At 40.1% G+C, this 17,713-nt stretch overlaps 1 protein-coding gene across 5 annotated transcripts in view; it reads left to right on the top strand.

Moving 5' to 3' along the window:
- LOC122553636 (uncharacterized) overlaps positions 1-4,940 on the top strand; it is a 112,620-nt gene extending 107,680 nt beyond the window's left edge. For all 5 annotated transcript variants that reach the window (XM_087989887.1, XM_087989886.1, XM_087989884.1 and 2 more), the window contains one exon: positions 898-4,940. In XM_087989887.1, coding sequence (XP_087846013.1) covers positions 898-966 — 69 coding nt within the window. In that variant the 3' untranslated portion in view covers positions 967-4,940. The remainder of the gene's footprint in view (positions 1-897) is intronic.
- The last annotated feature ends 12,773 nt before the right edge of the window (positions 4,941-17,713 follow it).

Below are 17,713 nucleotides of genomic sequence, written 5' to 3'. Positions count from 1 at the left end.
CGCGGTACCCTCTGTGTGAATAAGTTGCCCCTTATGCCCCTTTAAAATCTTGCCCCTCTCACTTTAAAGCTACGGCCTATAATTTTGGACACCCCCACCCTGGAGAAAAGACCTTACCCTAACCATGTCCCTCATGATTTTATAGTCCTCTATAAGGCCACCCCTCAGCCTCTGACACTCCACAGAAAATAGCCCCAGCCTACTCAGCCACTCCCTATAGCTCATACTGTCCAACCCTGGCAACATCCTTGTCAGTCTTTTTTGAACTCTTTCAAATTTCACAACATCTTTCCTGTAGCTGGGAGATCAGAATTACATGCGAATTTCAATAGTGGCCTAACCAATGACCTGTACAGCCACAACATGACCTCCCAATTCCTATACTCAATGCACTGACCAATAAAGACAAACATACCACTATCCTGTCTACCTATGACTCCACTTTCAAGGAACTATGAACCTGCACTCCACAGCTTAGCTAAATTGGAGAACTATTGCCTCGAAAATTCAATCCTCCCACAAGGGCTTCAGTTCTTATCTTGGCTAAATACTTCCGTGCAGAACTGAAAGAGTGCTACATTGTCTTTTGGATACGATTGTTTAGATTTTATGACAATAGTCAAAAAAGAGCTGATGAGTTCCTCTGGATTTTCTGACCATACTGATTCCTCCAGTCAACACCAAAATGGGTTACATGATTACTTAATTGCCATTTATAGGACATCACTATGAGCACATTGGTTGCCAAATTGCCTACACAGAACAATAGGTATACTTATTATTGCTAATGTCATGACAGTGTTGTCTCAATTACATGTCCTTATTAAAATGTATTTTTATTATATGCATATGGTAATTACTGTACAATACTACTAATGTCTTTGTTTAAAATTTCAGCCTAAAGATTTCACAAGCATGCAGGACCGGGTGATGCTGTTAGCTGACAGCTCAGAGGATGAGTTTTAAGTACGAATAATGTTTTGATGCAATACAAATGTCTGAAGCTGCACTGGAGTCAGGGGACAAAGGATGTCACTGCTTTTTGCTACATGTTGTTTCTGATGCAAGTGATCTTTCTTTTAATGAGAAGTTATTGAGGTTGCAAATGTTATTTGTGACATAAAGTCTTGTTTGATAGAAATTTACCTCATAGGAGCAACCTCACTTTAATTTCACTAGAAATTCATCCTGACAAATTGGAATGACCAGATGTTATGTGATAATATTGCTATAGCCAACTGTTAATGCTTTTGGAGACAATGCTACTAAGCAATAAGGGTTCCTTAAACAGTCTTTGTCAAGTTGGTAATGAATATGTCACAATTTTAAGCAATGCCTAACAGTCTCATTTTGTTTTATCTATATTGGTATAAAATTCATGAAAGAAGCCACAGATAAAGACTCCACGAACATGTTGCCAATCATTTATTCAGGGCAACGTCAGATTGTTTGTTTCCTTTTCAGAGTTGAAAACCCTCAGCATTTTAAGAGTGACGAATGAATGGTGTTCATTGCAATATTGGCAGGCATGTTTTCTGAAGAAGAGTTACAAAGTCATGTTATGTTAACTCTTGCTTCTCTCTGCACAAATACTGCCAGATGTCTTGAGTATTTTGCTTTTATTAGGCATGTTTTCTTAAGTAGCCTTTCATCCAACACACATTTCAGGATGAATGTGCAATATGTTTGCCTCTGTCTCACTGTTAAGCTTGTAACTGCTCCCTAACAGCTCACCATGTGTACTATGATTTCAAAGCTTGGCCATACCAGTATCAGGTCAGTCATTCGTGTGGAAGAACTGAATACCCATGATTCTTCGCATTGTAAAGTTGTATCTTGTCAACAGATGGACATCATGCTGCTCTTTATTTAAAAAGATTAGTTCTTAGAGATATGGATAATATTGAGTTTGATGCTATTGGTACGAGTTATACATACACACCCAAGATACTTTATGCAATCACAATGATGAGTGGAATCCATTTATCATTACTTACCATTTACCAAAACTTTCAGTAAATCTCATGATTTTATTTTAATATAAATGATCCCTGGAACAATTTTCTTTAAACAATATTAAATACCATATATAATTCATAATTGGACAAACTAATTAGGTGTAACAAAAATAAAACTTCATCTAATTATGATTATAATCTCTGCAAAGAACTTGATATGGTTTAAGTCACATTAGATTCAATGGTGTTCGGACCTTTTCGTGATTTAATTAGAATCACGAAATACAGTACATGTATTGTGAAAAGAAAAAAAGCATTTGGTCTAATAGTCTTACAATAGCAATCCAGATATAAATGCTATTAAAATGTGAAACAAGTTGGCAGAGGGTTAGTGATACTAATTTTAATCCAGACACCAAACTAATCCTCCAGGAACATAGGTTTAAATCCAACCATTGCAGGATGCCCAGTCACTGACCAGTGATTATAGATAGAATTTATGTGGCTGGTCCACTTAAGTGTCTTATCAATGGTGACTGCGAAGATGTTGATTTTGAGGGGTTTACAGATTGTATTGTGTTGAATGGATTGTGTCTTGTTGGATGTTTATTGTCTGGTACTTGTGTGGCACAAATGTTACTTGCCACTAAGTAGCCCAAGCCACTAAGTACCCCATCATTGTCCAGATCTTGCTGCATTTGGATACAGACTGATAATTAATGATACTAAGAACTACAACACACTTTATAGAAGAGAAGGATAATAATAGCAACTTTATATTTGTGTAGTACCTTTCTTACAATTATATAAACCCAGGCACTTCAGACATAAAGTATAAAGAAAATATAAAGTGCAGTTTGTGCAGCAGATTAGAAGCTTGGCTGAAGTGTACTTTTTATTAATGAGTGTCTTAAAGGAAGAAAGAGGTTGAGAGAAAAGTTTATGAAGCTATTTCTAGTGCCTAAGCAGCTGAAGGTAAGACCACCAGTGGTGAAACAATTAAAATCAGAGTGCCCAAGAGGTTGGAGTTGAAAGTGCTCTATGGATTGTGGAAACAGTGGAGATTAAAGAGAGGAAAGGATGATACCACGGAGAGATTTGAAAACAAGGATGACAGTTTTAAAACCAAGGCATTGCTTGACTGGGAGCCAGTAGGGGTGAGTGAGCACATGGTTGATGAACAATATTATCTCTAATTTCTGTTTTCCTGAGAACATCAGCTATTTACACTGTTTCTAATCTGATTAATATGAGAAAACATTCACTCCACTTGCATTTTTACTTGCATATTTCATTGTGTTTCAACAAGGTTTATATTAAACATTTCTCTAAATTATCAAATTGGAATGGGATTCTGTTATTGAATTGCTCATGGCAAATGAGAAGTGATGCTATTGGTACTGGTTGCCAGTTTCCTCAGATGCTGTACTCTGTCAATGTAATTTTAAAAGCAATGCATCAGTGTGTGTACTTAAAAAGTGTTTTCACTGTTTTTGGTGAAGTTAGGGTGATGGATTGGGAACAACTCCGTTATGGGAAAATGGAAATGAAGGAGTTGAACTTTGCATGAGATCAGTAAGCTTTGCATGGTCAGGAAAGAGAGATCACATTGGTGCACAGGGGAAGAAGTATTTTTTTCCTTTTTTTCTGGCTCATAGTTTGAAACATTTTCCATGAGGATATATTGAACCGCAGGACCAGGGCCCAACACAAAATAGTGACGTCACAGGTAAACTGTAAGTTCGTTGGTTTAGTGATAACAATTAATTTAACTATCCATTATAGGTTACTTTCAGATTGAAAGATAATATCAGAAGTATTTACATGCAACAAACTAAAAGAAGAGTATGATTTTTAAAAAGAAACCAAATGAAGAACTCAGTAATTAAAATAGAGATACAGGGCCTGGCAATGTGTTGTAACTGCATGATGTGGGAGCTGGGGGACACAATTGTGGTTCACACTGACCACATCAGTAGTAATGTTGGTTGCTTGAGGAACTCTGGCACAGAGTTGATGAGCTGGAGTCTGAGCTTCGAACACTGACATATCAGATATGAGGAACAATTACTTGGACTCTGTTTCAAGAGACAGTCACACCCCATAGATTAACTACCTCGAATTTATTGTGTGGTCAGGGACAAGAGGATGTGACCACAGGCCAAGCTACATAGAGGGATCCAGGAGGTGATGCTGAATGAGCCTCAGCCCTTGAGCTTATCCAGCAGGTTTGAGATTCTTGTTCCCTGTGTGGATGAGTGCAAGTGCTTTAAGGAGGATGAGCAAACTAACCATAGCACTGTGGTACAGGAAGCCATTCAAGAGGAGAAGAATAGAGAAATGTGGTTGTAATTAGAGATAGTATAGTTAGCGGATTAGACACTGTTTTTGTGATCAGCCCAAAGGCTGTATTACCTGCCTCATGCTGGGGTTCACAATAACTCATCTAGACTGCAGAGGAAACTTGTCATGGAAGGGGAAAGATCCAGTAGTCATGTCCATGTAGGTATCGATAATACAAGTAGAAAGAGGTTCTGCTGAGGGATCGTGATCAGCTATGGGCTAAATTAGAAAGCAGAACCAAATCCTCTCAACTGGTAAGTTCAGTTACGTGGAAAGTTATGGAAAACGTTAAAGGGTGGGGTTGGGAAGTGGGGTGCTCAGCAGAGGTTATTTAAATTTCCAGAATGAGTAATGGAACAGAGAGTTTTAAAGGGTTAGAAATCTATCTTCAGACACAGCAGATAAGGGGACAACTGTAGGAAGAGGGTAATCAACATAGGACTGAGGATGTAGTTCTTAAATGCATACATTACATAAAACAAGGTAAATGAGCTTATAGTGCAGATTGAAATTGGCAGGAACCATATTGTAGGTATCATAGAGAGATGTGGCTGCAAGGGGATCAGGGCTGGGGATGAAATATCCAATTGATACACATCCTATCATAAAGACAGGCAGATGGGCAGCGGGTTAGGTTGGGGGTGGGGCGGGGGGGGGTGGGGGGGAGGGGAGGAGGTTGGGTGTGGAGTTGCCCTCTTAGTAAGAAGTCACATAGTTGGAAAGTGAAGTTCGGGTGGAGTTCAGGAACTGCAATGGAAAAAAGACCCTGATGGGAGTTGTGTACAGCCCTCCTAGTAATAGCCAGGATGTGCAGAAGAAAGTTAATCAGGAGACAGAAAATGCATGTAAGAAAGGCACTATTACAGTAATCATAGGAGACTTCAATATAGGAGAACTGGGAGAATCAGGTTGTTAGTGGGTCTTAAGAAAAGGAATTCGTGAAATGTTTATGCAGTGCGGTTTTTGGAGCAGTTTATGCTACAGCCCACTAGGGAGCAGCCAGTTCTGGATTTGGTGATGTATAATGAGCCAGACTTGATTTGGAAGCTTAAGTTGAAGGGCCCCCAAAGAGGCAGTGACCACAATATGATAGAATTCACTCCGTAGCTTGAGAGGGGGAAGCTGGAATTACAATTGAGTAAAAATAACTACAGGGGCATAAGAGAAGAGCTGCCCAGAGTTGATTGGAAGAGGGAAATTGGTGGAAAGGCAGGAGTTTCTGGGATAATTTGGGACGCACAGCAGAAATCCATCTTAAGGATGAACATAGTGGGCGGCACGGTGGCATCGTGGGCGGCACGGTGGCACAGTGGGCGGCACGGTGGCATAGTGGGCGGCACGGTGGCACAGTGGTTAGCACTGCTGCCTCGCAGCGCCAGAGACCCGGGTTCAATTCCCGACTCAGGCGACTGACTGTGTGGAGTTTGCACGTTCTCCCCGTGTCTGCGTGGGTTTCCTCCGGGGGCTCCGGTTTCCTCCCACAGTCCAAAGATGTGCAAGTCAGGTGAATTGGCCATGCTAAATTGCCCGTAGTGTTAGGTAAAGGGGTAAATGTAGGGGTATGGGTGGGTTACGCTTCGGCGGGTCGGTGTGGACTTGTTGGGCCGAAGGGCCTGTTTCCACACTGTAAGTAATCTAATCTAATCTAATACTAAGAGGAGGACAAGACAAGTATGGCTGATGAGGGGAGTCAGAGACAGAATAAAAATATACAGTATGGTGAAGATTAGTGTGAAGCCTTTAAAACCAGCAGAGGATGACTTAAAAAGCAATAACGGGTAATGACAAAATGAAATATGAGTGTAAACTACTAGTAATATAAAAGAAGATTGCAGAAGTTTTCTTTAAATACCTAAAAAATATGAGAGGCACTGGCAAATGAGGCTGGAGAAGTAGCAATGGGGACCAAAAAAATAGTGGAGGAACTAAATAGCTACTTTGCACCAGTTTTCACAGTGGAAGACACCAGCAGCATACCAGAACTTCAAGAGAGGCAGGCACCAGAGGTGACTGACACCATAGCAGTGGCTATCACTAAAGAGAAGGTGCTGGGGAAGCTGAAAGGTCTGAAGGTGGATAAATTCCTGGGACCAGGTGGACTACATCCCAGAGTTTTGAGGAGAGAGCTTTGTGAAATTGTAGAGGTGTTGATGTTGATCTTTCAGGAATGACCTGGAGTCAGGGAGGGTCCCAGAGAACTGAAAAACTATAACACACTTGTTTAAGAAGTGAGGGAGGCAGAAGACCAGAAACTATAGGCCAGTTAGCCTGATCTCAGTCATTGGTAAGATTTTAGAGTGCATTTTTAAGTTGAGATTTTGGAATAAAGTAGGGCTATGTCAGCACAGCTTTGTCAAGGTGAAGTCATGTCTGACAAATCTGTTACAGTTCTTTGAAGATTTAACAAACCAATTAGACAAAGGAGAGCCAGTGAACATGATATATTGGGATTGTCATTAGGCCTTTGAAAAGTCATCGCACAGGAAACTGCTAAATATGATAAAAGACCATGGTGTTAGGGGCAAGATACTGGCTTAGATAGAAGATTGGCTGACTGGCAGAAAACAGAATAGGGATAAAGGGGTCTTTTTTAGGATTGCAGCCAGTGACTATTGGAGTACCACAGGGGTTGGGAACCACAGCTATTCATGTTGTACATTAACTATTTGGTCAAAGAAACTGAGGGCACTGTTGCTAAGTATGCAGATAATACAAAGATAGGTGGAGTGACAGGTGGTGTTGAGGAGGCAGGGAGGCTGCAGAAGAACTTGGACAGGCTCAGAGAGTGAGCAACAAAGTGTCAGATGGAATACGATATGGGAAGTTGAGATTATGCACTTTGGTAGGGGGAATAGCGGTGTAGACTTTGAAAGACGTTGAAAATCTGAAGCCCAAAGGGACTTGGGAGTCGACTTCAAGATTCTCTTAAGGTTAACATGCAGGTGAGTTGACAGTTAGAAAGGTAAATGCAATGTTAGCATTCATTTCCAGAGGGCTAGAATACAAGAGCAGAGTATATCGCCTCAGCAATACAAGGTTCCTGTCAGACTCTATTTGGCAGTTTTGGGCCCCATACCTAGGTGCTGGCATTGGAGGGAATCCAGAGAAGGTTCAGAAGAATGAAACTGGGGATGAGAGGCTTCTCATGTGAGGAGAAGTTGAGGACTCTGGATCTGTACATGAAGGGGGTTAGAAGTTTGAGGGGGACTCTGATTGAAACTTACAGAATACTGAGAGGCTTGGATAGAGTGGACATGGAGATGTTTCCACTAGCAGGAGAAACTAGGACCTGAGGGCACAGCCTCAGAGTGAAGGTATGACCCTTTAGATCTGAGATGTGGAGCAACTTCTTCAACCAGAGGGTGGTGAATCTGTGGAACTCATTGCTACAGACAACTCTGGAGACCAAGCCTTTGAGTGTCTTTAAGACAGAGCTAGGTAGGTTATTGATTGGTCAGGGGATCAAGGGTTGCAGGGAGAAGGCAGAGAAATGGGGTTGAGAAACATATTAGCCATGATCAAGTGGTGAATAGCTTAATTCTACTCCTATATCTTATATTCTTGAATCTAAAGATACCCGTAACTGTGATTAATCATTTTTTCTTTATTTGATATTGGATTTCTCATTAGATCCAATGTTTTGTTTTGTTATGACTGCTAAATGGCCTACTGACTTGATAAAGACTGTTGGAAAAAAGAATCAATAGTTATTCGTGATTTATATACAAAATTATTATTTGATAAACTTGTGATTTGATTCAGCATGATGTGGCCTGATTAAAATAAATACCATTGCATTCTATCAGCAAATGAATGAAATGATACTTGCAGCAAATTACAGCATAAGATAGACACTCAGTGCACAGTTGATGTTCTAAATGCTCATGTCCTGCCTTTGCAAATCATTTCATTTCCTGTTAGAACTGATTGCAGAATGATGTTCCTTGTGCATTTAAACTGTTATCATTTTAACTAGAAGATGTTATTGATGTAATTTGTGGAATGTGAATATTTCATTTTATTAAAATCTGATGAAATAAAATCTGTGGGCTCTTTCTTTAGCTTGCAATTGCATTTGGGGCCTCATGAATTTTAATAGAGAAGATCATATTTGTTCATCAATGTCCATAATGTATTGTGTAACCCCATAAAACCCAAACAAATTATTGTTTTACATCAATCATATTAACCCTAATTTATAATTTACAAAGCTGGATTAATTGCCCAACCCTAATTCCCTTAGGACCATCAGAGTCAACTATGTAAGCAAATGTTGTTCAGACCAAACAGCAGCGGTAGATCTCCCTCTTCGAGGGCCATGAGAGAATCAGTTGTATTGTTACAACAAGCATTCAAAATTAGTTTCTTGGTTCCATCTTGAATTGAGTCATACAAACATGCTCCAGGGAATAAAAGCCCCATCCTGTTTAGCCTCTCCCTATAAATCAAATCCTCCAACCCTGGCAACATCCTTGTAAATCTTTTCTGTGAAACTTGAAAGAGTTCAGAAAAGATTTACAAGGATATTGCCAGGGTTGGAGGATTTGAGCTATAGAGAGAGGCTGAACAGGCTGGGGCTTTTTTCCCTGGAGCGTCGGAGGCTGAGGGGTGACCTTATAGAGGTTTATAAAATCATGAAGTGCATGGATAGGATAAATAGATAAAGTCTTTTCCCTGGGGTCATGGAGTCCAGATCTAAAGGGCATAGGTTTAGGGTGAGAGGGGAAAGGTATAAAAGAGACCTAAGGGGCAACTTTTTCACACAGAGGGTGGTGCGTGTATGGAATGAGCTTCCAGAGGAAATAGTGCAGGCTGGTACAGTTGCAACATTTAAAAGGCATTTGGATGGGTATATGAAGAGGAAGGGTTTGGAGGGATATGGGCCGTGTGCTGGCAGGTGGGACTAGATTGGGTTGGGATATCTGGTTGGCATCGACGGGTTGGACCGAAGGGTCTGTTTCCATGCTCTATGACTCTATTGTAATGAAATTCAACTCTCAAATCTCCAGGCGACTAGCTAATACCATAAGCAATAAGAAGCAATACTCCAACTAAAAATCAGTGTGTGGGGATTATTCTAGGCCAATAGCTCAATGGACATTGTCATATTATTTAGGTGTTGATAGATCTTTATCATTTCAATTAGTTGGTGCTACAGTGAAAAGGAACATCAAGACAAATTAGCTGGGTTGTCTCTGGCACAAGGTAGACATTACTTTCATAGTTGTCATATTTGCCCAAAAGAAATGTCAATCTCTTCCAAATTACATAGTTTCCTATTCTTGAGGACATGAAGAGTTGTATTTAAACATTCAAATTTCTGCTGAACATTGTTTTCAGTGACTATTTTCAGTAACCACTGTAGAAGCAATTGTGAATTGGATCTGAAGTATTGTCAGTTTTTTTTTCAATTTTGATCAAACCACGTGATTTAGATTTCGGTACTTTGGAAAAAGAGCTTAACCTTTGTAGACTGAAGATACTTGCCGAGTGCATTAGCAATGAAATAACATTGAGGGCTTAGTAGAAATCCATTTTCAGCATTGCTGTTAGGTAGGCTACTGAACTGGTGCGAAGAATAACTTCAAATCCAGTTACAACTGCAACAAAAAATTCTTTTCTGCACATGGGAAAAAAGTATTATTACCAATATAACACTATTGAAATGCAAGCCTAGTAATACAATGTTGCCTTTATGGTACTTTATAGTTCTTTTCTTTTAAAATCACTATCTTAGTATAATTACTCATATGCACTTTGAGTGCAAAATTAGTATCCTGATGCAATTCAATAATGGTAATAACCTTTTTACTTCACTATTGTTTACCAAAATTGTTTTAATTCAAATTGTATCAGCAATCTAATTTTCAAAGATGGCTAAAGTTATGTTGTTTATTTCTAAGTGTAAATTCAAATTTAAAACCAAGCCTTCTGCTATGCCAGACTGCACTTCTTATTTTTGCTGACATGGTAGTTGCCATTAATAGCTCAGAAGTATGGCATAATATTGTCAAATAATATAATTTTCAATAATCAGCTATGTGAGGCTAAATTAATCCAGTTTTCATGTTTTCAGATTTGGTTATGTCTTTCTTATGCCAATATTTACACCAGTAGGTTCTTTATTAATTTTAGTACTAATGCAAATTGCAATCTGATTTACAGTGTTTTATTTTCATAGGTATATAGAAGCAAAATTATTCGCAAGTAAAGAATAACTGATTGGAAGAAGGTAGTTCTCCAAGTGTAATCTAAACGATTTTGAAAAAAACTTGTGCACTTGTAGCACTATTCTTCATAACAGTATTTTGTTATTACAATTACCATATTAAACACTATCTAACTACAGATGACTGTATATTGAAATTTATTTTGAAAAGTTAGAATGAGATAAAATGCAGAAAAAGCTCTGTATTTCTTCAATCAGTTCCCTGTAAAATATATCCAATGCTAGTAAACATGCAACATAGTAAAATTCTTGGTTTATGCATTCGTGGAATTGATCCTAGCATTCTGATTTGAGAATTTTGTTCCAAGGTAAAACATTTTCTACATCCCCAAAGGTAACATATCGCTTAATGAGAACAAGCACTTATTAAATAGAGAGTCACCAGATAGATCTTTTTTCTAACGTTTCATGTTTATCCATAATGAGGGTGTGAAAAACTTGAATGTTAGTGCTAATATTTCTAGTTCAAAAATCACGTTTCTGTATCTTTTTCATCTCCCCTCATGCTGTCTTGGAATTCAGCTTGCCTGTGAGACTCACCTAATTTTCCTTTCATCCTAATCCTATTAAATTTACCCACATGGCCCAACCCACAATGTTAAGATTATTATTTGGGTTTGTAATGTGGCTGACTTATATTTACTGGGAGCTACAGATATTCATACACAAGACTCTCTGTCCTCTGTAGACAGAAATAAACCATGTTTAAGCATTGCATGTTTAAATTAAATAAAAACATGGTGCAAACAGTTTGCTGGTGCATTATCTGTGGCAATGCCTTGACCAATGAGAGTCAGCTTGCCTTTCTTTTTTAATTTAAACAAAATCCTGTGGAATAACTGCTCCTTGATACGTTCTGCATGGCAATGCCACAATGTCAGAATCCACTTGCCAACCAATCAGCATAATTTTCTCATGCAAGGCGAATTGTTCTCTTTGGAATTTGATATTCTTGAGTACAAGATGAAAGTTAAAACAGCTTTTCTTTTGTCAGTGTTCAGTATAAAAATAGCTTTCCTCACAATGCAAGCAAGATGTACTCTCAGATGACATGATGGGGGTTGTGTTTTTTTTCCTGTCATTTCAGTGATCTTGTACAAATTCGTATTTACAATTGACAGTACATAATTAAAAATGTTGACATTGTTGAGTTGGAAGCAGTTCAGAGAAGGTTCTGGCAGTCGGAAACATATTTCCACTGATGGGTGAGTGCCGAACCAGAGGACACAGCTTAAAAATACGGGGTAGACCATTTAGGACAGAGCTCAGGAGAAACTTCTTCACCCAGAGAGTGGTGGCTGTGTGGAATGCTCTGCCCCAGAGGGCAGTGGATGCCCACTCTCTGGATTCATTTAAGAAAGAGTTGGATAGAGCTCTCAAAGATAGTGGAATCAAGGGTTATGGAGATAAGGCAGGAACAGGATACTGATTAGGAATGATCAGCCATGATTATATTGAATGGCGGTGCAGGCTCGAAGGGCTGAATGGCCTACTCCTGAACCTATTGTCTGGTGTCTATTGTTTACTCGACCAATACCCCGAATGATTGGATTGTCTTTTGAGGAAAGGCTAGATTGGCCAGGCTTGTATTCTTTGTAGTTTAGAAGAATCAGAGTTCACTTATTTGAAACTTATAAAGATCTTGAGAGGATTTTTCGGGGTGGATGTTGAAAGAATGTTCCCTCTTATGGGAGAATCTAGAGCTGGGGTCATATTTATAAAACAAGGAGTCACCCATTTAAAACAAGTGAGGTTTGTTTTGTTTTTCTCTTCTGTTGAGAGACTTTGGAATTATCTTCCCAAAATACATTGGATTGGATTTGATTATTGTCACGTACCAAGATGCAGTAAAAAGCATTGTTTTGCATACTATCCAGGCAAATCATACCATAAGTACATCAAGGTAATACAACAGAATCAGAATATAGTGTTACAGCTACAGAGGAGGTGAAAAGAACTTTAATATATGAGTGGTCTATTCAAGTCTGTTCTTGAATATGTTGGCATGTGCTTTCAAACATTTGTATCTTCTGCTTGACAGAAGAGGGTGGAAGGAAGTATAACCTGGGGGGGGGGGGGGGGGGTTTGATTGTGTTGACTGCTTTCCCAAGGCAGTGGGAGTATAGTCAGAGCCAATGGATGGAAGGCTTGTTTTCGTGATGGACTGGATTGCATTCATAGCTCTCTGCAATTTCTTGTGGTCTTGGCCAGAGCAATTGCCATACCAAGCTGTGATCTGGATAGGAGGCACATATGAAATTAGTAATAAAATTGTGGACATGTAGAATTTCATTGGACTTCTGAAGAATTAGAGGCATTGGTGTGCTTTCTTAACGTCAACATGAGTGGACCTGGACACATTGTTGATGATATTTACTCCTAGAAACTTCACGCTCTCAGCCAACTTCATCTCAGCAGCATTGATACAGATAGGGGCATGTCCTCCAGTCTGTTGAACTCCTTTATTTTGCTAACATTGACAGAGAGATTGTGGTTGTTACATCATCCTGCTAAGCTCTCTTTCTTTCCATCAGCAACAAGTTTGTCATCAGCAAACTTGTAAATGGAGTTAGAGCAGAATTTGGCCACACAGTCATGAGTGTATAACGAGTGTAGTCAGACGCTGAGTAGCAGCCTTTCAGGGCAGCAGTGTTGAGGATTATTGTGGGAGGTGTTGTGCCTATCCTTACTGGGTCTCTGGGTCAGGAAGTCAAGAATCAAATTGCAGAGTCCAAAATCTTGGAGTTTGGAGATGAATTTGGTTGGAATTATGGTGTTGAAGGTGAAGCTATAGACACTAAATAGAAATCTAATGTAGGTGTTCTTGTTACCAAGATGTTCCAGGATGAGTGTAAGGCCAGGGAGATGGTGTCTGCCGTGGATCTATTATGATGGTAGGCAAATTGCAATGGATCGAGGCAATCTAGGAGGCTGGAGCTGATGTGTGCTAATACTAATGTCTCAAAGCACTTTATAGTGTTCAATGTCAGAGCCACTGGGCAGTGGTCATTATGACATGCTGCCTGATTTTGCTTTGGCATCAGGATAATTGTGGTCTTCTTGAAACAAGTAGGAACCTCAAATCGGCTTAAGGAGAGGTTAAAGATGCCTGCGAGTACTACCGCCAGCAGCTCCATGCAGGATCCATGGGCTCAGCCAGGGACTCCATCAGGGCCAGTCACTTGCACTTGCAAGAAGGGCAAGCTGACAGCTGTGGTGGTAACTGTGGACACAGGTATACCAAGGCTATCAGGGCAGGAGACATTATTTAACTATCTTTCTGTTCAAACCGAGCATAGAATGCATAGAGCTTACTGGGGAGGGATGCATTGTTGCCAGCAGTTTTACTCAACTTCGCTTTGGGGCCCATTATATTGTGTAAGCTTTGTCACAATCAGTGGGTGTTCGTGTGGTTAGTCTGGGACTCTAGCTTTGTCTGATACTGTGTCTTGGCATCTCTGATGCCTTTGCAAAGCTAATATCTAGATTTCATATATAGACCAGTGTCACCTGACCTGGACATCAGTAAGGAGTGGATCTCCCAGTTCATCCATGGTTTCCGGTTGGAGAACACTTGGATTAGCTTCTTTGGCACACAGTTCTCCACAGTTACTGATGACGTGTCTGACACAGTGGCATACTCATTGAGTTCTTGAATATGGACCAATCCACCATCTCCAAGCAATCACGTAGAAGCTCATCTGTTACCTCAGGCTGGCAGTGAATGACTTTCTATACCGGATCCTCGTGCTTCAGTTTCTGTTGTAAGCCGGGAGCAGAAGCACAGTCGACTTTCCCAAAGTGTGAGGGATGGGGCAGTAGGCACCTTTGGTTGTGTAACAATGGTCCAGGGTATTTGGGCCTTCAGTGGGATAGGAGAAATGTTGATTGTATCTTGGTAGCACACGCTTGAAGAAATGAGGAAATCAAAGAGGGCATGAGAAAATATTAGTAAGGAAGATAAAGGAAAACCAAAAGGTGTTTTACCAGTATATAAAGAGCAAAAAGATAGTTAAGGAAAAAGTGGGACTTGTGTGAAGATTCAGAGGATGTGGAAGCCAACTTCACATCCAATTCAACATGATGTTTTTGTCACTGTATTCATAAAGGAAAGGAATGATGTAAATAGTGTAATCGAAGAGGAGGAGTGTGAAATATTTGACATAACGAGAGAGGAAATGTTAGTGTTGGAATCCTTGAAAGTGGATAAATTGCCAGTGCCAGATGAATTGTTCCGGAGGTCATGGAGACAATAGCAGATGCTCTGAAGGTTATTTTCCAGTATTCACAGGTGAGGTACCAGAGGAATGGAGGAATGTATCTGTGATTCTGTTGTTTAAAAGGGTACAACTTAAATGTCCGACATTTATAGGCCAGTTAGTCTTACTTTGATGGTGGGCAAATTGTTAGAATCAATCCTGAGAGATTGGATAAACTGTCACTTAGAAAGACATGGACTTCATTAAGGGAAGGTCATGCCTTTCAAATTTTATTGAATTCTTTGAGGAAGTGACAGGATGGATGAGGGTAGTGCTGTGGATATTGTCCATTTGGATTTTCGTAAGGCATTTGACAAAATTCCTCATGGCAGACTGATAAAAAGAAAGCCCATGGGATACAGGGTAAATGTGTCACATTGGATCTGAAGTTGGCTTAGTAACAGGAAACAAAGGGTAATAGTTGATGGCTGCCCTTGTGAATGGAAAACTGTTTCAAGTTGTGTTCCACAGGGCTTGGTTTTGGTGTTGGGACCCCTGCTGTGTGTTTTATACATTAACGATTGGAGTTGAATGTGAAATCACAATCGGGAAATTTGCAGGCGACAGAAATTGGCTATTGAGTGGATAGTATAAAGGATAGCTGTACTCTCCAAAATGATATGGATGAGTTGGTGGAGTGGGCAGTAAAGTCACAGATGGAGTTCAACTCTGATGAGTATGAGATAATGCATATAGGGAGGTCAAACAGTGAAAGAGAAAACACAATAAACAGGAATATACTGCGAATGGTAGATGAATTTGGAGATGTTGGTGTGCATATAGGCATACAAGTAGAGAAAGTTGTAAAGAAGGTTGTATGGAATGCTTTCCTTCATTAGTAGTGGTATAGAGTACAAAGTAGGCATACAATGATGAAACTGTACAAGAGACTGGTGAGGTCACAACTGGATTATTGTGTGCAGTACTAGACACCATATTACAGGAAGGATGTAGTTACTCTAGAGAGAGTGCAGAGAAGATTTATTGGAATGTTTCCAATACTGGAGAACTGTAACTATGAGTAGAGATTGGAGAGGTTGAGGTTGTTTTCCTTGGAACATAGAAGACTGAAGGGTAACCAAAGTGAGATATATAAAATTGTGAGGGGTAGAGATAGAATAGACAGGAGGAACCAGTTTCCCTTAGCAGAGAGTTCAAAAACCAGGGTCATAGATTCAAGCTAAGTGGCAGAAGGATTAGAGGGGACACAAGGAAAAACGTTTTTATGCAGAGGGTGGTCGGTATCTGGATCTCGCTGCCTGACGTTGGTGGAGGCAGCAATCCTAAACACTTTTTAAAAAGTACCTGAACCTGCACCTTAATTTCTGTAAGCAGTGCTATGGGTCGTGTGTAGGAACCGGTTAGAAAGGGCATTGGGTATCTTTGGGACAGTCTGGAGAAGATGGGCCAAATGACCCCCTTCTCACTGTATCATTTCTGTGGGTCTGTGGCATGATGGATCGGAGTAGTGCCCTTTATACCAAGGATTTGCTGAAAGGCAAAACCAAACTGATCAGTTAGAGCAGCATTTGCACAACTTTGACAGTGAAAGATTTAGAGTTAGTTTCTAGGTAATGTTCCTTTGCTAGTATGGGCTTCATCCTTCACTACATGTGCTGATTACATTGAATGCTGAGGTTATTTGAGTGATACAACTGCACTGGTATAGCTTCTTGTTGATAATAGAAGCAAAAGAAAGAGAAAACTAATGTTTCAACCTCTTGAAGCCTAACAATTCCACTGACTTGAGGTGGTTTAGAAGTATTTCTGTTTCACTGTAAATCGTAAAAAATGCTACCATTTCTCATCCACTCATTTTGTAGCTTTATCCCATTATGTGTACATGATTACTTGTCACAAAGGAGAATTTCAGGTCATTTTAGGATCAAACCGATTCCACCCCAATTGTATCCAGAGGATCACTTGCAATGGCTTCTCTTCTGACTTCCACACAATTATCTTTGCTATCCCCCCCCCACCCCATCCAGCTCTCCCCACCCCACCCAAGAATCCACCCTTGGCTCCCTCCAGTGGACAGAATTTAGTTCCTGTGGTGGGGATATCCCCTTTTTACTTTTTTGTCTCATCTTCTATTCATACCATTTCCATTTCCACCATGTGTAACGTTACTGACCTTTGTGTCTATTTTAGCTTATCTGCTGCTGTGACCCTCAGTTCTGCCATTGTTACCTCCAGACTTGCCCATTCCGATGCCTTCCACTTTCTACCTTCCATAAATTCTGGGTCTTAAACAAATCCTATTCTTCAAACACCCTGTACTTGTTGTCTATTGACTCTGGATCAACCAAAATCTGATTTTTAAATTTTCATCCTTATTTTCAAATGTTTCCGTGACCTTGTTCATCCCAATCTCTGGGATCGCACCTAAGTTGACAATCCTCTGAGATATCTGTGCTCCTATAGTTCTGATCTTGTAGTCATTTCCCATTCATAATTGTTCCACCATTGATGGCTGTCTCTTCAGTTGCCTATGCACCAAGTTCTGCATTTTCCATTCTACACCTCTTCTAGACCTCACCTCTTTTTAAAAAAAAACGCTACCACATTGATCCAGCTTATGGCAATTTGATGTAAAGTCCCAGGTCTCCCCATCAGCAACTGATGCATGTAGCTGACTCCATTTAAAACTATACCTTTTCAGCCTTTTTGACTCGTCATCCCAGCTCCAGGTTGGATACAGTGACAAAGAGAGTGGGGAGACCTAAAGCTGCAATTAGACTTTGCCCACTTTTCATCATAATCTGAAGCCCATTATTATCTGTCTCCAGTTCATTGACACATGATATTTAAATGCCATACTGCCACGTTCCCCCCTCCCCGCCCCCGACACACAACCCTGCATCTCCAAACTCTACAGTTCCCTCAGCAATATGCTTCACACTCAACAGCAACCTGTGAAATCA

The sequence above is a fragment of the Chiloscyllium plagiosum genome, unplaced genomic scaffold (assembly GCF_037043375.1).
Source record: "Chiloscyllium plagiosum isolate Xiang-an unplaced genomic scaffold, Cpla_swu_hap1 HiC_scaffold_8, whole genome shotgun sequence".
Classification (NCBI taxonomy): Eukaryota; Metazoa; Chordata; class Chondrichthyes; order Orectolobiformes; family Hemiscylliidae; genus Chiloscyllium; species Chiloscyllium plagiosum.
This window is presented reverse-complemented; position numbering and strand designations above follow the sequence as displayed.